The following is a 24,211-nucleotide window of genomic DNA, read 5'->3' as shown; positions in this document are numbered from 1 at the left end:
GGCTTCTCTTTCGCGGCCGCCCCAAAGGAGGGGCGCTCTGGGAACCCCGTGTGTGTATGTATGTGTATATGTGCATATGTGCATATGTGTATGTGTGCATATGTGCATATGTGTATGTGTGCAGCCAGGGCTCGCCCGGGAAGCTGCGGGCGGGTGGCCGCGGCTGGCGCAGTTGGCGGCCGCAGGCTGGGCTGCCCCGGCCGGAGCGGGGTACGAGCCTCTCGCTTTGCCCGCTCCGCCACAGCCCTGGGGCACGTCCGTGCAGAACGAATAGGGTCGGCAGGACCCCGGCTGCTGCTTGGAGAGTTGATAGTGGCTGTTCTTTTAAGATCTTTCTCCAGCAATACGGCCAGCACTGAAGCACTTCTCTATGTATCCAAGCTTGCAGATTCTTCAGATTAAGTTGATGTGAATTCCATCACCTATATTTTCTCTTTTATTAATATTTTTATACCCTGGTTTTGAATTTACTCATTGTTCCATGTATAATTCCTTCAGTAAAGCTAAAACCAACAAACTCCCATTGTTTGAATTACCTGCTTTTCTTGTAGGTTCCCTGAACTCTTAGATACAAGCCAATTTCTGGGACTCACCAGCTTTCTCAATTCTTTAAGCCCTATCCTTGCCTCCGAGTGGGGTGAAAAATAACTGTTTGAATTGTGAGTTACCCATGGGATGCCAGCAGAAGATCACACCCCTTGGTATAGCAACTTGTCAGACAGTAAGGACTGAAAACAAGAAATAACTTCTTTTTAGTGTCCCTCACATTTTCAACATGAGACAGAATCCAGATGAATCAAAGAAGGAAAGGAAATGAAAAGGGTTGGTCCCAGATGTATCTATAACCATGAAGTTTAAATGAGGGGAGATCTTGCAAAAACATAGCAAGTTTTATTTAAGTATGCAGGGGACAGGGAAGAACTGTTTGTGTGGCTCAGTAGTGAGAAAGGCTGCAGGATAGCCAAGCATCACACCAACTTAAAAATCTGCTTTGAAGACAAACCTAATAAGTTCCACTTATTGGGGGGAAAAACACAAAACCATCAGCTGACAGTCCTACAGACTAGTGAAACACAAATCCATAGCAACTGAGGTTTCCATACTTGACTCACAGAATGTCTTGGTTTTAATGAAATCTTCCATTCTGACAGCATCTCCTGTTTTCTTCATCTCCTTCCTGTTGGAAGCTGGGCTTTCCAACATGCACAACTCTGCATTGGCCACACGTACGTATGAGCATGTACAAGACTGAGAGGTTGGGCTCAGCTGTGCCTGATGCAGATTCAGCACAGGCAGAGCTTCCTGGGGTCAGAAATGCAGGGTTTGGTAGTTCAATTGCTGCCCTTCCCTACTGCCCCCACATCTTGATTGGACTAAGATAATAAAATAAGCAATGATAAGGATGAAATCTTGTTGGGCAGCTCCTTGACCATTACGAAGTTGAAAGTGTTTTCCTGTTTAGTCAAGTGTTTTCCTACAGTTTGCTAGTTGCTTATTGTGTCCAAACACAACAAAAGCAATAAAATCACAAAATAAAAAATCTCTGTTTAACCACCCAAAATGTGTTCAGGAGCCTTGAGCTTCAGGTGAGTTACCCCACCAGGTGATAAATCATGTCTTTTGCCCTCCTCTGTTAAGAAAATATTAGGAAGAAAAAGGTCTTTAGAAATGGCAAGGATGTATCTAAGTTATGACATTTAGGCAAAACTTGGAGAAAGAATGTTTCTTTTTTGGTTGAACGCATTTTTTTAAAATAGTGTCTGAAGTACAGCTAAAGGAGTTAGGAACTTAGTAAATTCTGTTCAAAATAGATTCTTATCTCAAAAGCTGATAAAGTTGTACAGTTTAATACTCCCAGTAAAAGCAATTTTTCAATTTCTTCAAACGCCACAAAGGCAAAGCAAATTATAATCTGGTGCTTCCTGCAAATGTGTTAACACAGTTCATTAAATCAGTCATTCTTCTTGACAGCTTTTCAATACAATTCTGGGATATGACTCTAAACGTTCTCAGTGGATGATACGCAGGATCATTTGTGTGTACTCCTACTCATTCTGACCCAAAACCTCAAACCTTGTCTTTTGTTCTGTATCTTAAATTCCCTTAAAGTTCATTTCAAGTTAATCATCTGATTTCTTTCTTTCTCAAAGGCCATGTTACAATTCTTTGAATTTGTTGTAATCTTACCTTTGTAGAAACAAAGCACTTTAAGACAATTTGTGTGTCATTATAGAAAGAGATTTATGTACTATTGCAGAGAACATGTGAAAAACCCTGGCAAGATAAAGCAGCTGACACCTCTCAAAAATATGTTCCTTGAAAGGTTTTTACTAGGACAGACCTAAAACAACTTCCAGTTTCCCAGGTTGGGCTGAATCTGGTAAATTGCCTTCCGTGAGTGTTTAGAGGGTTTCACATGGCCAGTGTCTGGAAAAGCATAGAGAATCCATCATTCCATGAGACAACATCTATTTTAGGTACTTAAAATAACAATACATGAAAGTAGGACTCAATCTTTCCAAGGGTGCATCCCACTTTTGTCTTCAGTGATCTTGTTTAAAAATTCTAACATGTTCCAGACAGCATACAGAAGTGAAACAAATGTCCAATTAGATGTCATTAATAGCAAGCTGACATTTGTTTTCTACCCAAGAAATTACTTTTTCACCTTCCATTAGGCTTCAAAAAAAATCATCAAATCATTTTTCTGGCTGGGCTTAGTAAAATTCTGTCCTTTGAGTAATTTAGGATCTCTATGCATAAAAGCCTCTTAATATATCTATATACCTCCAATTCTGTGCTAAGTCCTTTGTCCCCTATTCTTTCTACACTTAGTGAAGTTAAACTATTTTGTTATTATTTGATAATGTACTTTATTTGCCAGTCTCAGCTTTGGTATATTATTATTGATATATAGAAAAAAAACCCAGATTCTAAAAAGAAAAAAAAATGCAAGATAACTTCTTTGATTTTTTCCTGTCTCCCAAAGTAGTTAACTCCTTTATTTCATTTTCCCCTCCTCCAGAACCAGTGCTAATCACATAACATCTTCAGCATTTGTTATTCATACTAAGTGTATGCTGTAGCAGTGGGTATTGGTACCAGTTCTTTGCCACCCTGTTAGTGAGATAAGGAAGGACAGGTCATTAGGGCTAGCCAAGAAAATACAGTTTCCCAAGTACATGTTGATTTAGTGGGGCCAGACTGTATCTATCAAAGTGTTTGTGTTGAAAAACCTCACACTAAATCCTGGCCCTTTCATCCCTCCCTGGAGGACTTAGTTCTTGCAGACAGCAGGTCTGTGCTAACTTAGAAGACCCTGACTGAAATGGGTCAAGGAATGCAGTGCAAGCAGCAGAGGAGAAAATGCTGACAGCTCAGCAGGGTAACACCTTCCCTCACACCTAACACCTTCCCTCTGCCTCTAGAAAACAACAGCCCTGCTCATCTTAGCTTAAAAAGTTGAAGGCACTTCTACATTCCCCTGCTTAAACTATTCAGTATCGTATACATGGCAGGAAGTCAACATAAGTATGCAATGCAATAAATAAACACATCAGAAATTTTTCTTGTTCTTTTGCTCTTTCTTATCATCCCCTTTTTTGTCTTTCCTTGCCTGAGAGACCTTATCTCCTTGAACTGTTGTTTTCATTTTTCTATCGTAACCTTTCCTTTCCTTTCCTTTCCTTTCCTTTCCTTTCCTTTCCTTTCCTTTCCTTTCCTTTCCTTTCCTTTCCTTTCCTTTCCTTTCCTTTCCTTTCCTTTCCTTTCCTTTCCTTTCCTTTCCTTTCCTTTCCTTTCCTTTCCTTTCCTTTCCTTTCCTACCATTATAAGATTGGTGAGGACGAACTGTTGGGAACAATAAATTAAGTATAGGTATCTATTTATTTTGCCTTGGAGAAATATGTTTTCAAAACATTCAGAATATTTTATCAGAGAGTGGCTAGAGGTATTACTGAAAACTCAGTTTTTATACCCAGCATGTACTGTTTAGCAAACATTCTTGTCTAACTTCTAGCAAATATGTTGCAGCTGCACTTTTCTGCCTTTTCTTGCCTTTGTGAAGATAAATTATCATCACTTTGTGGCACTAAAACAGAGAGGTAACTATTCCCATATTTGGCATTTCAAATCATTGTTAAAATAAATACTTGCATCTGTGCAACTTAAATATGAAATTAGTCTTCCCTTTTTTGGAACCAGCAAATACTAACAGCAAGCTGGCATCTGAAAAGAAAATGAGCAATTAAGATGACATTTATGCTTAAAATTCTGTATCACTCAAAATGAGAGCTCCCAGCTGAAAACTCTGTCTGTACCTCTACATAGGATCTTATTGAGGTTATGATAAAAGCAACTGTGACATTCATGTTACTGAGTTGCTGAAGCAGATAGAAATAAATAAAATCTGTGCACCCAGAAGTACCAAATGCATAACTAAAGCAAAAAAAACTAACAGTTGCTACCATGGGCTGCCCACTGAAAACTTATTTGAAGAATTGTGACAGTTTCTGCATTAAAATTTACTGAAAGAACTGTCTTGAGGCCTAAGTGTATTGAGAAAGAAACACTTGGAGTGAGGAGATCTGTTTTCACTAAGGAAAACTTCAGGACAGCAATGCAACAAAGCATGTTAGAAGCTTGCAGCTAAACAGTAAGGACCATAAGGAAGTTCTAAGCAGACCACTGGGGCTGGCACAAATAAAAGCAGTAATATCTAAATAATAACTCGGGAAATAAGGATCCGCACTGTTCTGAGTACAGGATTTGTGATAGCTAGTGCTAAAAGTGTTTCATACTCAGATTCTTACTCCATTACAGCAAACAGGGTTGTGCAGATCTTCTGCATGAAGATCTGTTTAAATGTACTCCATTTTAAGCACCTCAAAGAAAGGTTTCTTTTCCTTGTATATTGCCAAACACAAAGGCTGCTTAATCCTCTGGTATCTCTGAACACTGCCATTCAGAAATGACTGATACATGCTTCTGGATCACTTTTTTACATTTGTTAAGTCAAATTAAGTTACATCAAACACTGAGCCAAAGAAAACCTGGAATAATATCTTGAGCTGTTCCATTTTTACACACATCAAAGAAAAACCTTGGCAATATCATTCAGGCTGTGCTGCTTGTTCAAATGGCTGGCAGAGAAGCAGTATTGGCTGATCTGATGCAACAGGCCAGCATCTTACAGATGCAGATGGACTAAACAGAACTTCTTTACGGAAATACCTTGACCTAATATTGTCGAGAAAAAAATGCTGCCATAGATGTGGCATGAAAAAAGATGTTTTACCTGCTGGGGGGGGGTTTACCCCTTTCAGAGTAATGTGGTTTTTTTTTCCTGCCATACAGATGTGGGAGCTGTTTTTGTACTGACCTTCAAAGCTGTTTCAGCTCCTAGTCCAGCCCCCAAGTAGCTTCCCTGCTGCCACCATCCCAGGTATTTGTAACTCATCAGACAGGAAGTCCAGAAACACAGTAAGAACACACTGTTATTTCTCAGCCATACTTTGTTAACCAAGTGATCTCTTTGGTAGAAATGAGTCCCAAGTCCCCACCAGTCCAGTGTGCACGGCTGGCACAAGCTGCATCAACATCAGACCCTGTAAGGAGGGATGTTCAGGGCTTGGCAGCAGCCTTGGCGTTGGTTAGAAGCATTTTTGCCTTAATGAGAATTCAGGGCTCCAGATATTCCACAGACTTCCCCTGGTGAGCCTTTAGCCCAATCTGACAACAGAAAAAGTGAAGGATCCCCTGGTGTGGCCACATGAAGTTGGATGGGAATTGCAGACCTGCTGTCTTCAGCAGCTGCTCTAAGTCACAAAAAACCGCCTACTGAGAATTTCCATTTGTCTTTTTTATACTCTGTGCTATTTATCAGCGGTAGAACAAATTTGTACTTTTCCGTGGCAGTGCTACACACTGAACTTGTCTGCGAGGATTCCTCAGTCCTTTTTCCTATCAAGGGATATCTTTGGCATGGCAGCTCGGGGCTTTGTAGGAAAGAGGACTATAAAACTATAAACAGAAAAGATTGGTTTTGATTTTTATTGGCAACGTTCAGCCGGAGCTGAAGCAGTGTAACCAGGGATAAGCAGGCTACTGGAACAGGGTGGAACTACCGCTCCACCTGGTGGGCACCCGGCGGCTCGGAGGGGCCGGAGAGCCTCGGCCGGCGCCGCTGCGGCTGCGGAGAGCGGCAGAGCCGGGGATCCCCTGTGCCGGGGTGTCCCTCAGAGCCCAGCCTGCGCTGCCTGACAACGAACCGCGGGCAAGCTCCTTCAGTGCCTCCGCCTGAGACCCGAGCGATCACCGCCCAGCCCAGCCCAGCGGCGGGACTACAGGGCCCAGGCTGCCGCGGGCGGGAGGGGCGGAGCCGCTGCCGGGCCCGGGCTCGGGCGGAACCCGCCCGCCGCGGCGTGAGCATGGCCGGCTTCGCCGACCTGAACCTGCCGCAGGGGCTGGACAAGAAGTGCCTGCAGGGCCTGCTGGAGGCCGCGGCGCACCGTGAGTCCTGCGAGCGGGGAGGGCGGCGGGGCCGGCCCGGCGCTCGGTGCGGCTGAGCTGGGGAGGGCGGGCCGGCCCGGCCGGGAGGGCAGCGGGACGCGAGCGGCGGCTCCGCGGGTTCCGGAGGCACGGCCGGACTCCCCGGGATGAGCCTTCCGTTCCCTCCGGGCAGCCCGACCCTCACCCCCGGCGCCTCTCCGCTCTGCCCGCGGCTCTGTGCGAGCCCGGTGCCCAGGGCCGGGCCTGCCCGGGACTGGGTCGCTGGGGAAGCTCCCGGTGCTCCTTGCAGCTCTGTGTCTGCCTGCTTACCCCGGTGTAACAGTTGGATTTTCCCATCTGGACGCGTTTTTCCGCCCGCAGTTTGGACGGGGCGGATGTTTTCCTGCAGAGCTGTGGTACAGCCACGTGCTGCCCGCCCGCTCTTTGGGGCGGGTGGTTTAAATGCCCCTGGGTGGTTTAAATGCCCCTGGGTGGTTTAAATGCCCCGGCAAGTCTGTCATCCTCCTCTGAGCCCTTTGAACGGTGCCTGCTCCTCCCTTCTGTGCGCATCGTTTTGAGTTGCTCGCTTTGCCTTCTCTGCAGAGAGCTGTGTCTGTCCCAGCTCTGCGTTGTCTGCAGTTTTATCAACTCTCCTAAATATCCTTAGCAGTTTTCCATAAAGAAAGTCATAAACAGGGCCAAACTAGGCCAGACCTTTGGGCATGCCAAGCCCAAGTATTCGTTCATAAAGTTCATAATGCTCTGCCATTAAGAGTTGTCAGGCCGTGGCTGTGTTAAAAGCCAAACGGATTTTTTTTTTCTATTTTAAAACCCTTTTGGGTGAAGCAGACTTCTTAAAAAATACTGTGAAATCTAAACATGCACGTGATTATTAACTTTAAGACATTTAAGTAATGCGTATTTTACAGTTTTCTCATTGTTGTTTTTGTTTACTGGACAAAATATTCTTACTGTGTGTTTTTCAGTGGGTTATTCTGCAGTTGCACTTAATCATGTCATCGATTTTAAAGAAAAGAAACAGGTAATTTTTCTTTGGGTTACTTGTTCTTACTGTGTTTTCTTTAGTAAACCTGCTGCCTTATTGCATGTTTCCAGATAGCTTTAGCAGCAGAATGCACATCTAGACACAAGTACAAATCTCTCTATTTGTAACAAAACTCCCATTTTATATTTCAGTAGAACTGCCCTGGGATTAATTTTTAATATGGTTCAAGTACTGTCAAACAAAATTAGTTTTCTTAGCATGGTAAATTACTTCTTAATTTGGAACACAGTTTTTGTTTATGTGTAAACCTCTCCCATGATATTTTTAATAACTTTGCTTTGTTCTCTTTCAAGGAAATCATCAAGCCAGTATCCCCTTCAGAGATGTTTCCATCTTTACCTATTGTACAAGTATGACTAGTTACATTATATATATATTTTCTTTTTTTTTTAGTTACTTTTTTTACCTTTGTGTGTTTGTATATGTAATTTTGTGTATGAAGTGTTAATCAAAAAAGAAATTTGTCCATTATTTAATGGTTAAAGAACGAGACATTGGAAGAATGGTACACTTACATCTATTCATTATTTTAGAAATTATTAAAGAAATTACTTTGTGTGAATTTTGAATCGGCTTGTAGTTGAACAATTACAGTACAGTTCTTGAAACTGAAGTTTTGGAAATAACTTCATGGTTTTGATGGAGCAAAATTTGGATATAAAGAAATAAAAGACTGTGTTTCGTGTCACTGGCATTCAAGAACTGCTTTTCCTTGTAGTTGTGGCCTGCCTGAGGAATCATAGCACTAAAACATACTCAGTTTTTATGATTGTCTTTCATAATTTTTTTTTCTTTTCTATTCATTCTTCCCCAGAGAGACACAGTAAGTTATTCTTTGTAAGGACAGATATAATATCAAAGAGATAATGGAAATTAGGGAAGTATAACTATAGACTTTAGAAAATTAGTATAGCAAGACTATAAGCATGACACCATTTTCTTTTTATAGCGGTCTGTGTGGAAATTTCCACAAATTTTTGGTTTGAGTTTTTACATTTTTTTAATATTATTGCTTTTTCTGTAGGGGACATCTAAAAGAATTAAAGTCTTGACCCGGCTAACACTTGTTGTTTCTGATCCTTCCCACTGTAATCTCCTGGTAAGTATACTTAGCAACCAATTTTGCAACTGTTATTTACTTTTCTCAATGAATGAAACTTTAGAAATTCTGTGGGGACCACATCCTGTAATTTATAGGGCACTCAGCAGTGATTTCTGAGATTGCATCTCTAATAAATAATATGGTCATGAGGAGATGCAGACTTACAAGACTGGATATGGCTTCTCTTGATGGTTTGTCAACATGGAAAAACAGCTCTGCTCCTTGGTTTCTGGACTTCTGTGCATAAAGCTAAAGACCATGAGCAAGCTTTGTGTGTGGTTATGCATTTGTACAACAAGATTAAAGCAAAAAGTATAAGTGTCTTGGTAGATGGGTGGGACAAGCCTCAAACTGAGAATGGATGAATTTACTGAAGAAATCTGCTGTGTAATTGGATGATTATTGGCTTTGTTTTCGTACTTGACAAGGCAAAAGCATTTTTCTTCTCATTGTTTTGGTTGTAGTCATTGTGCATAGCTTTGACATCTGTCAGAATTCAAGGTAGTAATTATTTGCTCCTTTTATAGAGATCAACATCTGCAAATATAAGGTTATATGACATCATAGCAGTATTTCCAAAAACCGAGAAACTGTTCCATGTAAGTACAATCATTTCATCAGTAATCCTCATTCAGTAACTTTAGGGCCTTGTGCTAGTTTAAATACATGTTTTGTTTTGATTTTATTTCCCATTTTATAAAGACTTAATGTAGTTAATCAAACACCATAGACTCCCTGATCAGTTGATAGGCTGAGGGGTTTGGGAGGATTTGCAGGAGGCTGCAGGACTCTGAGGTTACAGGTTGAAGTCTGAAATGTCTACCTCATCTACCCGATGAATAGACTTGTCCCTACACTGTGGTTGCCTTTGTGTGCCTTGTATACTGTAGGGAGGAGAGATAACATCCTTTTTTCCCCCCCAATATATGTAATCTATCATCATGTAAAAAAACTTCTGTCTTCAGCTTTTAACATATCAAACTCTTGACAACTTCCTTAAAATTGTGATCTTCTGTTTGAACTAATTATTCCTGTTGTCTAAAATAATAGGGATGATTTTAAAGTAGAAGTAATGTAGTTCTGTGAGTTATCTGATAGCTATTCACCTCCATGTCCTTCGTATTTTTATTTAAGTTGTTCTCAAATACTTGATAACAGCTGATGTTGATGTTCTGATTGGGTGCAACACCTTGAAGCCAGTTAAGTTTTTCTCAGACTTTTTCTTACAAAACCCAAAATTTTGATGTCTGAGCTGTTGTAAGTTCGTAAATAACAACATAAAGTCTGAATTGGGTGAGTAGGTGCAAGTTATCCATGTCTGTTAGCCTTTACAGGCAGGGGGCAGGCATGCAGTTTTAAGCAGTGTAAAAAGCAAGTTTCTTTGAAGAATTTACTTTCAAAGGGAGTTTCTCAGTTTAAAACTGAGTCTGGTGGTTGTTTATTTATAATAAGTTAAAGCCACTTTCTAGTACTGCTGAGTATCTGTTTTGCTACATTAAAATTGTATTCTTCTGTTTTGTTTCTACATTATTTCCCCTCCTATTTCAAGATTTGTCCAAGTAAAGTACAAAGCAAGAGGCTGTTGAAGAACACGAATTTCAATGAATTTTTCTGCAGAATTCAAGCATTAATTATAAGAGTTACAGCTAAATGAAACTGATTTCTGAATTTTATTTCCCTTGCAAGATTTTAGGACTCTTGGGGGTGTGACAGAGACAAATGCTTCAAAATATTAAGGCCATTCTCCGCCTCTTTCTTTTGATCTGTGCCAATAGTATAAAATCTCACTTCTCAAATGAGCTCAATCACTTTACCATGTGTTTAAACAAGCACCTGAAACTAGGTAATCAGCAGGGGTGTGCTGTGCGTTTGTTTGGCTTTTTTTGGGAAGAGGATGATCTCTCACTTAAGGGTTATAATTGTTTATTTTCAGCCACATCATGACTCCTGCTGCAGTTGGATGTCCAGCTGTTTAAACTGGTGTTAACAGCCACTCATTTCTGCAGGTCCCTGTCTGCTTTGCTGCTGAGACTGCTTGCTTAGCTGCATGGCAGTTTGCTTTGAGGAGCCTGCTTTTGGCTGAACAGTAACCAGAGTTTTTGCCAAGTTCTTTTTCAGGCAGATCCACTTTCCCACTGTGATTCAGCACCCAGCCATGTGGAGGGTCATGCCAGTGCAGAGCGGGTGGCTGTGCTCTGGCAGGCCAGTGCAGACAGTGCCTGGTTAAAGTGACACTCTGGCAGGTGATGGACAGGGTGTGAGGAAAGAAGCAGGATTGTCAGTGAGATTATCTTCATTGCTTCCATGCTGGCAGCACTTTGAGCTGGGGATGGAACGCAAGCATGTTTCTTGCAAACTGCATGTGGTGAAAGACTTATCCTTACGTTTTCATATTCAGGGCAGGTTTGTATGGTTTACTTTTGTTTAGACATTTTAGAATGTCTCACTCTGTGGAGAATGGTTCATTTTCACAGAGGTATCACACAGGGAGTCTTGGTGAAAGGGACATTACACAGGGGATTTCAACACATTCAGTTTGACTCTTACAACTCGGATATTTTATTGTTAAGAATAAAGCCTTCAAGAGTGGGTCTTGCATGACAAATTAACTTCCTATGGCTTTTGATAACATTACCTCAACAGCATCACCTTTCTTGACAGTTTGATGTTTGTATTTTCTCCATAGAACAAGATTTTTCATGTTTTTATGAAAAAATTACTAGACCACTGGAGATGTACTCCAATTTTAACATGGCCCGAAACTAGTCTCTGCCCTTTTGTCACAAGCCAAGGAAGCTCTTTTGTGACTGAGTGTGGTAGTGATATGTACTGAAAGATGTGCTCAAATTCTTCAATCTGTATCCTTATGAGAATGAGGAAGCCATGTTTGCCAATTATAGAACAGGCTCCTTGTTTAAGTCTCCCAAAAATACTGTTTTGGCCTGCAGCAGGAATGCCCCCTCCATGCAGGTAATAGGATCTGTACTTGCCACTTTTCAAAAATGTTGCTTTCTAAGATGTTTTAATGATATTAGTTATCTCTGTCTTTTGTTCATAAGCACTTAGCACATCACCAGTATCTAAAAAAACATATATGTAAGTCTGAAGAGGTAGTCAAAGACAGATTTCAATGTTTATTTCTAAAACGTTTGCCAAAGCTTGCTTCAGAGCATCCAGACAATGGCAGATGTGTTTATTAATGGCTGGCTGGAGTTTCCCAGCAGATGGGGCTCTTGCCCACAGTGCTGCCAGGCAGCTGCTGGGCTGTGCAACTTACTGCATGTCATTTTCTGGATGAAGTTGTTGCACTTCAGATCTTTTCAGCAGGCTGGGTAACCTTTACTTGCCTGCATATCTGATTTGTCTGGGAGCCCAAGCTAGGCTGAACATTAGAGTTCTGGGAGAAATCTGTTCTCCAGTTTTTCATACAGTGCAGAAATTCCTCATGGGGAAATATGACTCGCAGTTTGCTTTTCCTTGGTGGTATTTTCTGAAATGTTCATGTCACTGGAATCCTGTAGATATCCTGGCTTTTGAGTCACTCCCTGTCCCACTGTGTTTAATGTGCAAAATGGTAAAGAGTTTTCCAGTGTTTCTGGAGGTGATTGGGAAGGCTTGATTTCTCTTCACATAGGGCAACTTGTATGTGTCTGATGTCTCTTCTTGCTTTTCTTAATTTTTAGCATTATCTCTTCCTGAATTTTTATGACCTCACTGGCATATTTTCTAGGGCATGATCCAGAGCTATTTATTCTGTGCATGTTCCCATTAATCACCTCTCTGTAGAAGTTTGTACCTCATGTAAGAAAAGGAGAGAAACTGGCTGTAGTAGAGCTCAACTCCTTCATGCAAATCTAATTCTATGACATAGATTCCACAGGCATCCCATGTCCTTCCTAATGGAGGATAAAGGTAGGGCATGAAGAAAAAGTTTAGTCTGAATGTCCTGACAGAGACATTTCAACTTCAAAAACTTTGTGGTTTGCCTGCATGTGTACTGTGGTTTTTGTCTGGGAGAAAGTGCTATCAACAGCTACTGCAAGATTCCTAAAGCTGGGCCTCTGCTCTCATCTCCATCCAAATTCCATGTGAACAAACCGGTAGAAGAACAGTTTGCCAAGCAGTAGGGTGCCCTATGTTAGAGCAGCCCTTACCCCTGGGGCTCCTCACAGCCCCCACTGCTTTTGTGCTGGTGGGAGGAGGGATGAATGGTTGGCACCTGGCCCAGGTGTGTTTGGAGCAGTTCCTGGCAGGTTTCTGAGTGCAGAGTTCCCCTACACACAGAAAATTCCTTTTCAACTTCTTCAGCCTATCTTATCTCTTTTGTTACAACACTGCTCTACCCAGGTTAGTCCGGCCCTGTGTAATCATCCTCACAGAGTAGGCATATGTAATTCCTACCTTGGGTGCTTGAGATTAATGTGAAGCAAGGACTCCCTTTTAGGTGCCCTTAATTTTCCCTTTGTCTCAGTGTGAGGAGCCTCCGCCCTTTGTTCATTCCCTCCATCTCTTGATACAACCTGTAAATTGTGGTGGTAATTCAAAGCTAAATTCTTAAGCTGCAGCCTTGAGTGCTGTCTCCAGACTCTGCCAGAGGTGTGGCTGTCAGGAGGAGCTGCACGTTCTCCACCCAGCTGGAAGCTCTGAGGATTGGTCTCCAGTACTGGGCATGCAGCACCACCAGTAACAGTCACATTGTGCTTTTTTTTCATTCTTTTCTCTCTTGCTTCTGGTAAAAGTAATTAATCCTGACAACAAACAGGTACTGCACTGGAAGCAGAGCATGATGGGACAAGGGGCAGTTCCTGGACTCTTCCCTTTGTAAACTGCCTTTATTATCTGTGAGTTCTTTTGTCAAAAGCCAGCATTGCTTCTGTATGTCCTCTGTCAGATAAAACAAAGAGGTAGGTATTGCTTTGGGATTGACCATTATTTGACTGGAAAATTAGTTCTCTAACAAAGGGAAGATTTGGGTTTTAAGTCTCAAATGCTGCTGTTCTATTGGCATACCTTCAAGGCATAGTACCTTTTAATTTTAAAACTGAACTCGCCCTGGAGAGACATTTGAACATTTGTTGCATTAAGAAATGAAGGAGAATATTAGTGCACCTTAAATTGGTTATGCATTTTTTTGGCATATCTAATGATCTGGTCCTATTTCTTTGCTGTAGATTGCTTGCACAACATTAGATGTGGATCTGGTCTGCATAAATGTAACTGAAAAGCTGCCATTCTACTTCCGAAGGCCCCCTGTGAATATGGTAAATTTACATCTAAATTGTTCTCTTGCTGTTAGACTGACATTAAATACAGAATTTGAGATTAATTCCCTACTGCTTTCCTCCCACCATTCCTATCCAAGTGGTTCTTTTATTTTCTTGCGTAGTGTATAGTGTTGTTTCAAATGTCCTTCACTTCAGCGCCTCCACTGCAGCATTTAATACACAGTGATGTATGTTCTTTCTTTTTTTTCCTCCTGTCCCCCACTTAAGAAGGTAGAAGTGGTGTTCCCAAGGAGTGGAAAAGAAACCTTGAGGTCACTGTGCTGCTAAGCAGGGAGATATGGTGTGATTGCTGACTAAGCTGCTTGCCAAACCAGAAATGGTATAGCTGTGTCAAAATAGATAAACAGCCCTTTGATTTAAAAGACAGGAAATGTGAATGGCTGTGTTAATTGGGGAGAAGGATGTTGTGCTGGTTACTTGAAAGACAACTGTATTGAATCCGTACTTGGACAAAAGAATGTCTTGGTAAATTAACCAAATGTAGCATTGCTAAATATGTGCTGTGGGACCCAAGATGGCTATCAGTGTGCATCAAATATAGTTCTACTGTTGGTAGTTTGCCAGAAAACTTAATCTGAACATGCTCTTAGGGGAATTTGTTTTCTCCTCTGAATATATGTAAAAGTTCATTCCACATGGACATTCTTGGCTGACGTAGAACTTAGTACTCAAAAATTTAAATTTGGAAGCAGCTAGTAATCCTACTTCCTTTTCTTAGAAAGTTCGACCTAGAATAAAAATTCAAAATTAACTAGAATAAATTCTGAAACAGAATAAAAATAATACATTGGAATAAAATAATACATTCCACTTGGAATAACAACTTTGTATGAAACACTGTATGAAAGTACCCTAGCTGCCTAAAACCCCAGCAGCTGGCCCAGGTAAGGAGCTGTGCGGCTCTTATAGACCTGTGTTGGGAGACATTTTCCTTTTAAACTACTTTTCGTCTTCCACACTCCCAGCTTCCAGGCAGTTTGTCTGTTGGACTGGTTTGTGCATCCTGGGGCAGTCAGTTTTGGTTATTAAAAAGCCAGACAGATTGGCAGGCAGCAGACCTGATAGGGATGAGGTTAAAAATCACCTTGACTGGAAATTGGTGTATTGCCATCACCTGTTTGGCTTTGATAAATTCAGGCTTCTCTTGTTTGCAGCTATCAGGCCAGTTCTGTGTGAAGCATTTCATGCATATATAGCTTCTGTTGTGCTTGTATGCAGAGGTCATGCATGGGTGGGAGCTGGATTAATTCCAGCTGTATTCAGTTACTGGATTCTCTTGCAGTATTACCATTGCAGAATATTTTAATAGTATTTGTGTAAATGTAAAGTATCATTTCAGACAAATGTAGGATTGCCGTGGATCAAAGAAGTCCTGGCTTCACATTGTGTCTTTATCTCTAGCACACTGTGTGCAAGTTGCTTAACCTTTCTGTGTTTGCAAAAACAAGAATGCTAGGCTTTTGGTGAGGCACTTTGACAGATAGCAAAGGATGTCAAAGCAGCTGAAAATATAATCAGTATTACTATCTGAAACTTCTGTGAGTCACTGTTATTTAACATTGTCACAAACACCAGTATGCTGTGAGACAGGAGAAGAAGGGTCCTCGTTGCTGCTTTTATGCAAGGAGGAATTCTTCATCTGCAATACATGGCTACTGAGGGAAGTAGTGATCCTTCTTACAGCAGGGTGTGGGACTAGAGTAGGGTCCTCAAAGTTTCAAGACAGCAGATAACCAGCAGTGGTTGTCTGTCTCTTCATCTCTGTGATAGTGTGTGTATATTAGTGATAGCCAATTACAGCAAATTAGTGGTTGGTATTTGTTTGTTAAACCTCATTTATCTGTCATCCAAGATTTATGCACACATATCTGGTGTACAGTGAAGCCTTCCCCCACTCTGTTTTCGTGCTATGCTGTGCTCTTACTGCAACAATTCTGCCTTAATTATTTTCATATGTGACAGTTAAACTGAGAATTGGCTACATCAGTAACAGACAGCAGTTGTTAGATTGTTAGGCTTCTCTCCTTTTGATTTTTGATCACTCTCTTTCATGTGAAGGCAATAGATAGAGGCATTTACTTTGAACTTCTTTACACGCCTGCCATCAAAGACTCTACAATGAGAAGATACACAATTTCAAATGCCATAAGCCTGATGCAGATCTGCAAAGGAAAGGTAAGCTCTCAAAGTGAAAACAAGGTAATTAAATCAGTTCAAATTCTTCTGGAGTTGTACAGACTGAGCCATTTTAAATGAGTTTGATGCTGGGACATCTGAAGCTGTAACTAAATCTTGGCCTACTAACACAAGGACACAATCATTGTAGCTCCAGATACTTCCAGTCTTGCATCACTGCATGCTTTCTTCTTAAGCTGTCAGGCTGTTAGATTCTTTTTCCAGAGCAACCCATGTGTTATGGTATGCAATTCCCAAAACACAGGTGGGAGGTAAGGTTTGCACCAGAACTGAAATTAATGTATTTCTTTAAAATCCTCCATTTAATATTTCTCATTGCCCAAAACTTCTTTTGACTGTATACTTTGTATATGGGAGCTAGAAAACAGTAAGAAAAAAAGTTAGAAACTTTGTTTTGTTAAAAGCTTAGTAAATTCTCTGTGTCCAAAATAGACCCAACAGCTAGCAGGCTATCAGCCAAGGCTTTGGTGCAGTCAGATGAACTGCATTCTTTCATGCTACTGAAACCCAAGGAAGAAGTAACTTTGAGATGCCTGTAACCTATGGCTTTCATAACTTACCTCCTCTCAGGCTACGAGGTTAAGCTGTCTGTTATGCTGTGTCCTCTCGGGCCATGCTTTTTCTCAGGGGGTCATGTCATAATACAGATCAAAGTTAACAGAAATTGTAGTTCCCCCTTATGTATTGCAGATGGCCTCTGCCCCATGTAGCTAGTCCAGAGAAGCTAGATTTGGCATCTGAATGGCAGCTGAATTTGGAGAATCTGAAGTGGGATATAGAGCTTGGAAGGTAAATTAAAAGTAGATCCATCATTACCTCAGTTTTCCTCAAGTATGGCAGCTTTTATAGAACAGCAGGGAGGGTCAGATTAGTTTCCTTGGTGCTAGAGAAGTAAGTATTTGCACAGCCTCTCTTGAGAAACCCAGCTCTGGTAGTTAATGACGTGAAGTACTGACTTAGACATGACTTCTGCACACACCAGACCCCTTTCCTTTGGAATTCCCTTTTTGATGTTGCTCCTATTTCCTCTGTGCACTTCAGGATGTGCTTTTCACATGGCTGTTGAACTGGAGAGCACCAGTTGAGTTGATGTCATGGTCGGGCAAGAGAGATGTTCAGGCACTCAGTTTGTGCACAGTGCCCTTTCATTCTACATCTGTCAGTCTAGTGTTTCATCTGTGCCTGGAAGGTAAATCAGCTGGAGCGGCACATGACAAGTTGTTGTTGGGCACTGGAAGAGGGCTGCTAACTTGTCTTTGTTTTTTGCTTCCAGAGTTAGTAGGCTGTGGACCGGCAGAGATGGTTATTATCCCTTACTGAGGGTTTGCCTCTGTCAGTGAGCTAAAGGCCCTTGTTTAAGTGAGACATGGGATGGCTGGTCCATAGGCTGCTTCCATTGGCACCTGGCATGCAACTCTCATGTTCTGTAACATGTAGTTGCTGAACCTGTAGTAGCTTTTGGATCCTTTTGTTCATCCTCTATTATAGCAGGGTAGAGAAACCTTCACAAATTTACTTGTGTTCTCAGAGCTGGCATTGAGCAGTGTCTTTAAAACAGTAAAATGTGCAGAGAATGAAGGAGAAACTCCCCCACCTTGCCAGACAGAAGGGGTCAATAGGCACAGTCCCTCACCTCCCGTGTTTTGGTAACTGAGTTGGAGGCTGCCTGGAGCAGTGTACTGAACAGCTGCTGTCTGCTTTATCTGGGGAGATAGTGCTTTGCCTTTTAGATTTCTCTTTAGCTCTTGCCTTGGATTTGCCTTTGCCTTCCTTTCCTTCACTTGCCAGCAATGCTTTTCTTGTCTGCTCTTGTATCCTTCCTCCATCTTACCCATCCCCTATGAAAATTAAATGCCAGTTGCCTTTGAACCAGGCAGAGTGGAGCTCCAATGCACAGTGGTGATCCACAATCCCATGCTGGTGTGAGATGTCTCATACAGCTGCTCTGGGAGCTTCTCTGAGCCTGGGTGACAGGTGTTAGTTGCAGCAGTTTGGAGCAGGAGACTTGAATTTTCCCAGCAAGCTCTTGCAGTCAGCACCACTTAGGCTCAATAGCACCTTTGGCATCCATAGTTGTAGTCATTTTAAAGGTGAACTGTTTAGAAAAAACAATGTTCTAGGCATCAGGATGTGTGCTGTTAAGTCATCTTGATGTATATGTTGCTTCTTCTTCTGGTTTCCTTATGGTGAGGCAGAGGCATCTGTACCATCCTCTCCTCCTCGGCACACGAGGAAACCTTGGGCACAGTGTGATCATGCAGTCGTTTGTACATTGGTCTTTCAGCTGTTGAGCTCCAGCTGCATACAGGGCATTTTCTTCCAGTGCCTGCTCAGCTCTTCTTGCTGGGGAGGTGTCAGGGGAAGCAAAGCAGTGTGGGGAAGGGATCTAAAGCCCTACCTTGAAACCAGGGATGGCGTGATGTGGTGGTGGTGCTCACATCAGAGTGAAAGTCTGTCTCTGCCTCAGCACAATTCTAATTCTCACCCACTCAAGGAGGAATTCCCAAAGCCTTTTGTTCAGTATAAGAAAAGGTGCAAGGAGATTTTGCTGCTGCAGAGTTACCACCTGAGCTAAACAGGCTCCCATAGGTGAGCATCCTTGGATCTTAGCATCAAAAGAGCTCTGGCAGCTGAGCTGTGGGATCTGCCAGCCTCTGGGTAGTCACATACCTATTCTACAGAAACTTTTTGGGAGAGAGGGGGGAAGGATTTCTCTGCCTGGTGATTTTCATAGGGGGGCCAGTATTGAGGGAAATGAGTGAGTGTGTGGCACGAAGTGGCAGGCACTGCCCAAGTGTAGACACATTTCCCAAACCACTGTGATTATGGTGAAGGCTAACATGAAAGCTTAGAATTGAGTTGTATTGCAACAGTATAAACAGGCTAAAAATTTGGGAGCACCGAACTGTCTCAAGGCACTACCTGTAAGCTGCTTCTGCGGGATCCTGGATTCCTAAATCCATTTCTGTTACAGCTCATGATGATTTGTTTGTGGAGCCTTTTTCAGCTGGTGTAAATAAAGGGCACAATTCTTAACTCAGTGCCTGCAGTTCTGTATTTTTTCTTTACCCTTCAGGGCACTTTGAAGTCCACTATGAGAGATACAGGCTGATAGGTGACTGCTTAATGCCACCACTCTGGACACTTACATTGCTTAACCTGTCCCTCTAAAATGTGATCTGTTTATTTATCTCCTCTCTGGTTGTGTGAGGTTTGTAATTGCAAGGGAGGGCTTGTGCCTGTCCCTCTGTCTGTGCAGGGAACAGGGCAACAAGTTTATCATGTCTCCAGACTTAAGTTCCCACCGTGGTAGAGTTCACTTCATCTGAGGGCATCAGGTACTCTGATGTTTAATTGGGCTTTAAGCCTGAACTTAGCTAATGCTCATAAAGATTTTGCGTCTTACTGATTTTTTTTTTTCCATTTCTTGATTCTGTCTGACAGGTGAATGTTTGTTCTCTTTTGTTTTTCAGAATATAGTTATATCTAGTGCAGCTGAAAGGGTAAGTCCCAGATTTTTTTTTTTTTAAGTCAGAGCAATCTGAAGATTTATCTGTGGCTGAAAATACTGCTTTAATTACACATTAAACATATAAAAATTGTGAGTTTAAATATGGTTGCCATTACCAAACAATTGTATTGTGGGTTTCAGGATTTTTTTTGGTTGGTTATTTTGTTTCATTGGTTTTTGGAGGATTTTTTTGCTGCTGCTGTGGTATTTTCCATGACAGTTTTCTTCCAGATGGAGATTCTGTATGCCAAAAATAGTAGTATTTGCTTGATTTCCTATTATCTTCAGTAGCTTGCTATTATATAGCATTTAATCTTGCCTATCTGATAGCCTTGCCCTACCTGCTCACACTGTAAGCCTGACAGCAAAGGCATTCACATATCCAAACCTCTCTGTTTTGTTTTAGCCTCTGGAGCTCCGAGGTCCTTATGATGTGGCTAATCTGTATCCTTTCCCAAAGTCAAAGGCAGCAGTTAGTTAGTAGTAACATTGGAAAGTTTAAAGTGGTTTTGAAATTATTTTCATCCTTTACAGTCTTTGAACTTTTTACAGTGGTATTTGTTGGTGACCCACTTGGTGAATCAGGGCTCTGAGTGTGTGTGGAAGGAGCAACAGATCTCGTGGGGTGGCATGAGAAGTCACAGTAACTAATGTTGTTTGTGTTCAGCTACAGGAATGTTTGTTGTGATGTGCATTCATGTTGTGTGGGTGTAAATGGAGAAATTAATAAAACCTATAAAAATCTATGGACACTGTAAACCAGACAAGAAATTACTACTTATTATCTCCAAAGTGCCACGTTTTTGGTAGCAGAAGCTATAAAATCATATTTATTTAATATTAAAAGTTCATATCTGAGCAGTAACTGTTCCTGTTCTGAATTTTCCAGACCTTAGTTACATATGTAATGTTAAATAAGTGTTTGTGCTCTAGAAACAAAGGAGAGTGTATTTTATTCCCTTCTTTTAGGAGTTCAGATGCATTTTTATTGTTCTCCCCACCCCAGAAGCACATAGCTGGCCTGTCCCTGGAAGGGAGGGAGCATGCTCTGAGTCATGAGAGCAGTGTGGGAGGCTGTGTGGCCTGGAAGGATTTTATACACAACGTTTTCTTCCCTCTTAAAATGAACAGTCAGGCTCAACCCAAATTAACATAGCTAATGTGGTGTCATCCCTGCTAAAGATGGCTGGAAACCTCAGCATAATGCTTTTGTATCAGACAGTGTCCTGACCCCAAAACTGAAATTTTCCGTGGGGTAATTTTTTGCTTGATTATTTATGTCTAGAATGTTCCTGTATTGACAGACTTTTATTTTCAAAAGTACAGCTTCTTGTCTGGATAGAAGCAACGTTGCCAGGAGCTTTCTAGGAGGGCTGCAATGAAATTGCAGCCAGAACTGGGTGCCTCGTTTCTGTGCTTCTGGGTAACATTATGCAAAATGTCACTTTGAGTTACAGCTTTGCTAATTCCCAGTTATTTGTAGAGTAAGCTAACCTATGGTGCCAAGAGCCTTCCCTGTTCTGTTTGTTGCTTCCTGCGTGTTTTGATCCTGAGCAGCAGTGACAGAGGTTTGCTGTTTGGCCTGTCAGAAGGCGAAGCAAAGGCAGCTGTGTCCACCAACTGCAGAGCCACCGTGCTGCATGGAGGTGAGCACTAAGTAATGTGTGCATTTGTTAAACTAAGTTCTTGTTGATGCATATTCTCCAGAAGGTCTGAGACCTTACAGAGCAAGTCAGATCTGGGTTTTAGCTTCTTTGTCCAATGCATGAAGAGGAGCTTGTGTGGCAAAGCTATTTAATTTTTCCTTATTGCCATGTTGGCAAATCAGCGGCTGAACTGATGGTGCTGTCTGTGCTGGAAGACTTGCTCAGCCACATTAATGAGTCATAAATGGTTGAACCAAAATAGGGACCTGCCTGCTGTGCTTCATAGTGAAACTATCCCATTTCAGAAAGGTTTGAATGCTGATTTTGGTGACACTGACAGAAACTGATTTGCTTCAAAAAATGGGTAGCCATGTGTTTTGCATTTGCCTTTTTGCAGCATGTGTGTGGAAAGAACCTTAGTCTTGTCCCTTTCTGATGTTTTAATACGTGGATTATTTCTGACTCACTCTTCAGCATGGGTCATTTCAAACTCATGACAAAATCAACAGGTTCTCCTCCAGCCTGCTATTCATCTACACAGAGATAGTTTGTCAAATTTATATGGGATTTCTCAAGCCTGTCGTCTATCTTTTCTCTGAAATTAAATAGGAAGTATCATTTCCCTTGTCCCAGAGAGGATACTAGCCCAGAATAAGTCAATATATTGCATCAAGGTTCTTGCAGAGCCTCTCTGCTGATAGAGTATTTGTAGGGAATCTCTTTTAACTTGAATTTTGCAGAGAAGCTTCCCAGCTGTAATTATAAAATTGGATGATTGAGCTCAGTAGGTTATTTGACAAATGTGAGGATGTGGTAACATCACACCAGTATTTCATGGTAATGTTGAGAGTTCAGTAAATAAAATTCTTGAATTCCAGGAAGTCACTTCCTTGGTATGTAGGGGATCCTCTGCCAATACAATTGTGCCCACGCATTCTAAGGATCCTGGGGCTTGTGAAAGTATTTTTTTAGTATTTTTTTAAGAGCAGTATGTTCGGGTCAGAAATGGTTTTGACAGTGCTTCCAAGAATGTGTCCTTCTGTGATTATTGCATTGACTAAGCCTGGTCTCCTATGGTTTTGTGTGTCTGCATCTCCTCAGCCCCTGCAGACCTTGGCTTGGCTTGCTATAATTCTACACCCACCATTGTATTTCCCCTGGCAGTTTCTCCACTCTGTAATGCAGTGAATCCCAAGCTCCTGCCCTTGCAGGTTGCTTTCCTGCTGTGTGTGCTGACTGGTTGGTTGCTTAACATGTCCCACTGTGGTTTGGGGCACAAACACCTGAACTGAGTATGCTTTAGATGCATTTTACTTGAGTATTTGAGGTACCGCAGCTTCTGCTTGTGTATTCCAGAAACTCGAAAGAGTGCTTGTGGTGTAGTGTACACGGTGAAGAAGCCTCGCAAGGTTGAGGAGGAAGAAACAGCAGTGCCAGCCTGCAAAAAAGCTAAGACTCAAGTTTGAGGACTGAACCAGTTGTCAACAGAAGCCTCCATCTCTTCTTTACCCAGTGTTGAGTCTTACTCCAACCTCCAGCCAACCTAATTTTTCCCTTACTGCCTTGCTTAGCCTGCAGAAGAATTATTCTTCCAGCATTCAAGTGAGGAAAACTGCGTGCATGAGACTGCTGAATGGTATTCAACACATCCAAAAGGTCTTGCTGGACTTCTGGCCAAGGTCAGGAGACTAACTCTTCACCCTGCCTTAGGTCTCCTGGAGTTAATGCAAACTCAACAGAACATTTCTAATGTGGAAATTTTCACTTGTACGCATACATTCCTTTTATATTAAAAGCATGTCTAAGAACACATGCCTTCATAGTTTAGTTCTTCTGGTTTCTCAAGTTTTAAACACATCTCTGTACAAACTGCAAGCCAGTAGATTAAGTTTACAGGCCTTCAAGTGGCCTGTGAAGAAGAAGAATAATACAGCAAAAAAAATTTGCTTCCTGTTTAGTTTTGTGATCAGTAGTATAATGAAGATCCCAGGATTTGTCATTTGCTAGGAGGTATTTTGGATTCAGGTTACAGTGGGAGTGACTGACCTGACTTGCCAGATACATATCCCAAAGGCCCTCTGTGTCCTCAGCACTTAAAACTAAACAGTACCATTAGATGTTAGCCAGAGGTGGGAAGGAAGAGCAGGAGGTTAGGCTGAGGTTACAATGTGTGCTCAGCAGGGGATGTTGCAGTGTAGGAGCTGTCTCATCTAGGCCTGAGCAGCCTCCACCTCACATCATCTTTGCTGTACTATTTCCTTTACTTCCTGCTCTGGAATTGTTATCTATGCACATGTTCATTTTGCTGCCTCTTGCTTTTTCCATTTTCCTTCCTTTTAATGCCCCAGTAAACCTAATCTAGCTGCCAAAACACCAATCAAACAGATACAATCAGCAGAGCATTTTCAGAGCTCTTCCAAATATTGACTGAAGTTTTTCATTTCATTAAGTGAATATAAAAATCACATATGCTACTGTACTGAGATACTGTTGAGCCCTTTTTTCTGTAAGTGTTTGCAAGTTGAAAAGTGGAAGTTGTAATATGTAAAATATACTGCAGAAATCCTGCAGTGGGTCATTTCTGAGCTCTTGGTAGCTGGACTGAGCAGAATTGATGAAGTTCTCATTGATTTAACAGCTTTTGCTTAGTTCAACAAATATGAAATATGTTTCCTGTATGTTATTACTTCTTGTCTTTGTGACTTGAGTCCATTTTATTATAGGCATTGGGGAGTTTTTCATATATGTGTGTATGTGTATATATATGCATAAAGTAGTTTGTCATTTATAGACTTACCTCTAAAATGATGCTCTAACCAGAGAAGAAGAAGCAAGATGTGCTTAGTCAGTTTTCTGAATGACACATTAATCCTGCCTCGGCCAGAGAATAACCTGCTTTGAGCATGACAGAAGTTC

General features: G+C 41.7%; 1 protein-coding gene across 1 annotated transcript; it reads left to right on the top strand.

The window, feature by feature from the left end:
• The first annotated feature begins 6,428 nt into the window (after positions 1-6,428).
• Positions 6,429-23,024, top strand: RPP30 (ribonuclease P/MRP subunit p30). Its single transcript, XM_062496408.1, has 11 exons — positions 6,429-6,510; positions 7,476-7,531; positions 7,849-7,905; positions 8,580-8,654; positions 9,185-9,256; positions 13,829-13,918; positions 16,001-16,117; positions 19,612-19,641; positions 20,056-20,093; positions 21,216-21,295; positions 22,652-23,024. Exons 1-11 carry the CDS (start codon positions 6,429-6,431, stop codon positions 22,759-22,761), a joined length of 807 nt encoding a protein of 268 aa, XP_062352392.1. The 3' UTR covers positions 22,762-23,024.
• Positions 23,025-24,211: the final 1,187 nt, after the last annotated feature.

The sequence above is a fragment of the Cinclus cinclus genome, chromosome 7 (assembly GCF_963662255.1).
Source record: "Cinclus cinclus chromosome 7, bCinCin1.1, whole genome shotgun sequence".
NCBI classification, from domain to species: Eukaryota; Metazoa; Chordata; class Aves; order Passeriformes; family Cinclidae; genus Cinclus; species Cinclus cinclus.
The sequence above is the reverse complement of the archived record's forward strand: the minus strand, read 5'-3'. Positions and strand labels throughout refer to the sequence as shown.

Coding starts and splice junctions, on each gene's coding strand:
- RPP30 (XM_062496408.1), top strand. CDS start 6,429: ATGGCCGGCTTCGCCGACCTGAACCTGCCGCAGGGGCTGGACAAGAAG. Junction 7,906..8,579: donor CATCTTTACCTATTGTACAA/GTATGACTAGTT, acceptor CTTTTTCTGTAG/GGGACATCTAAAAGAATTAA. Junction 8,655..9,184: donor CTTCCCACTGTAATCTCCTG/GTAAGTATACTT, acceptor CTCCTTTTATAG/AGATCAACATCTGCAAATAT.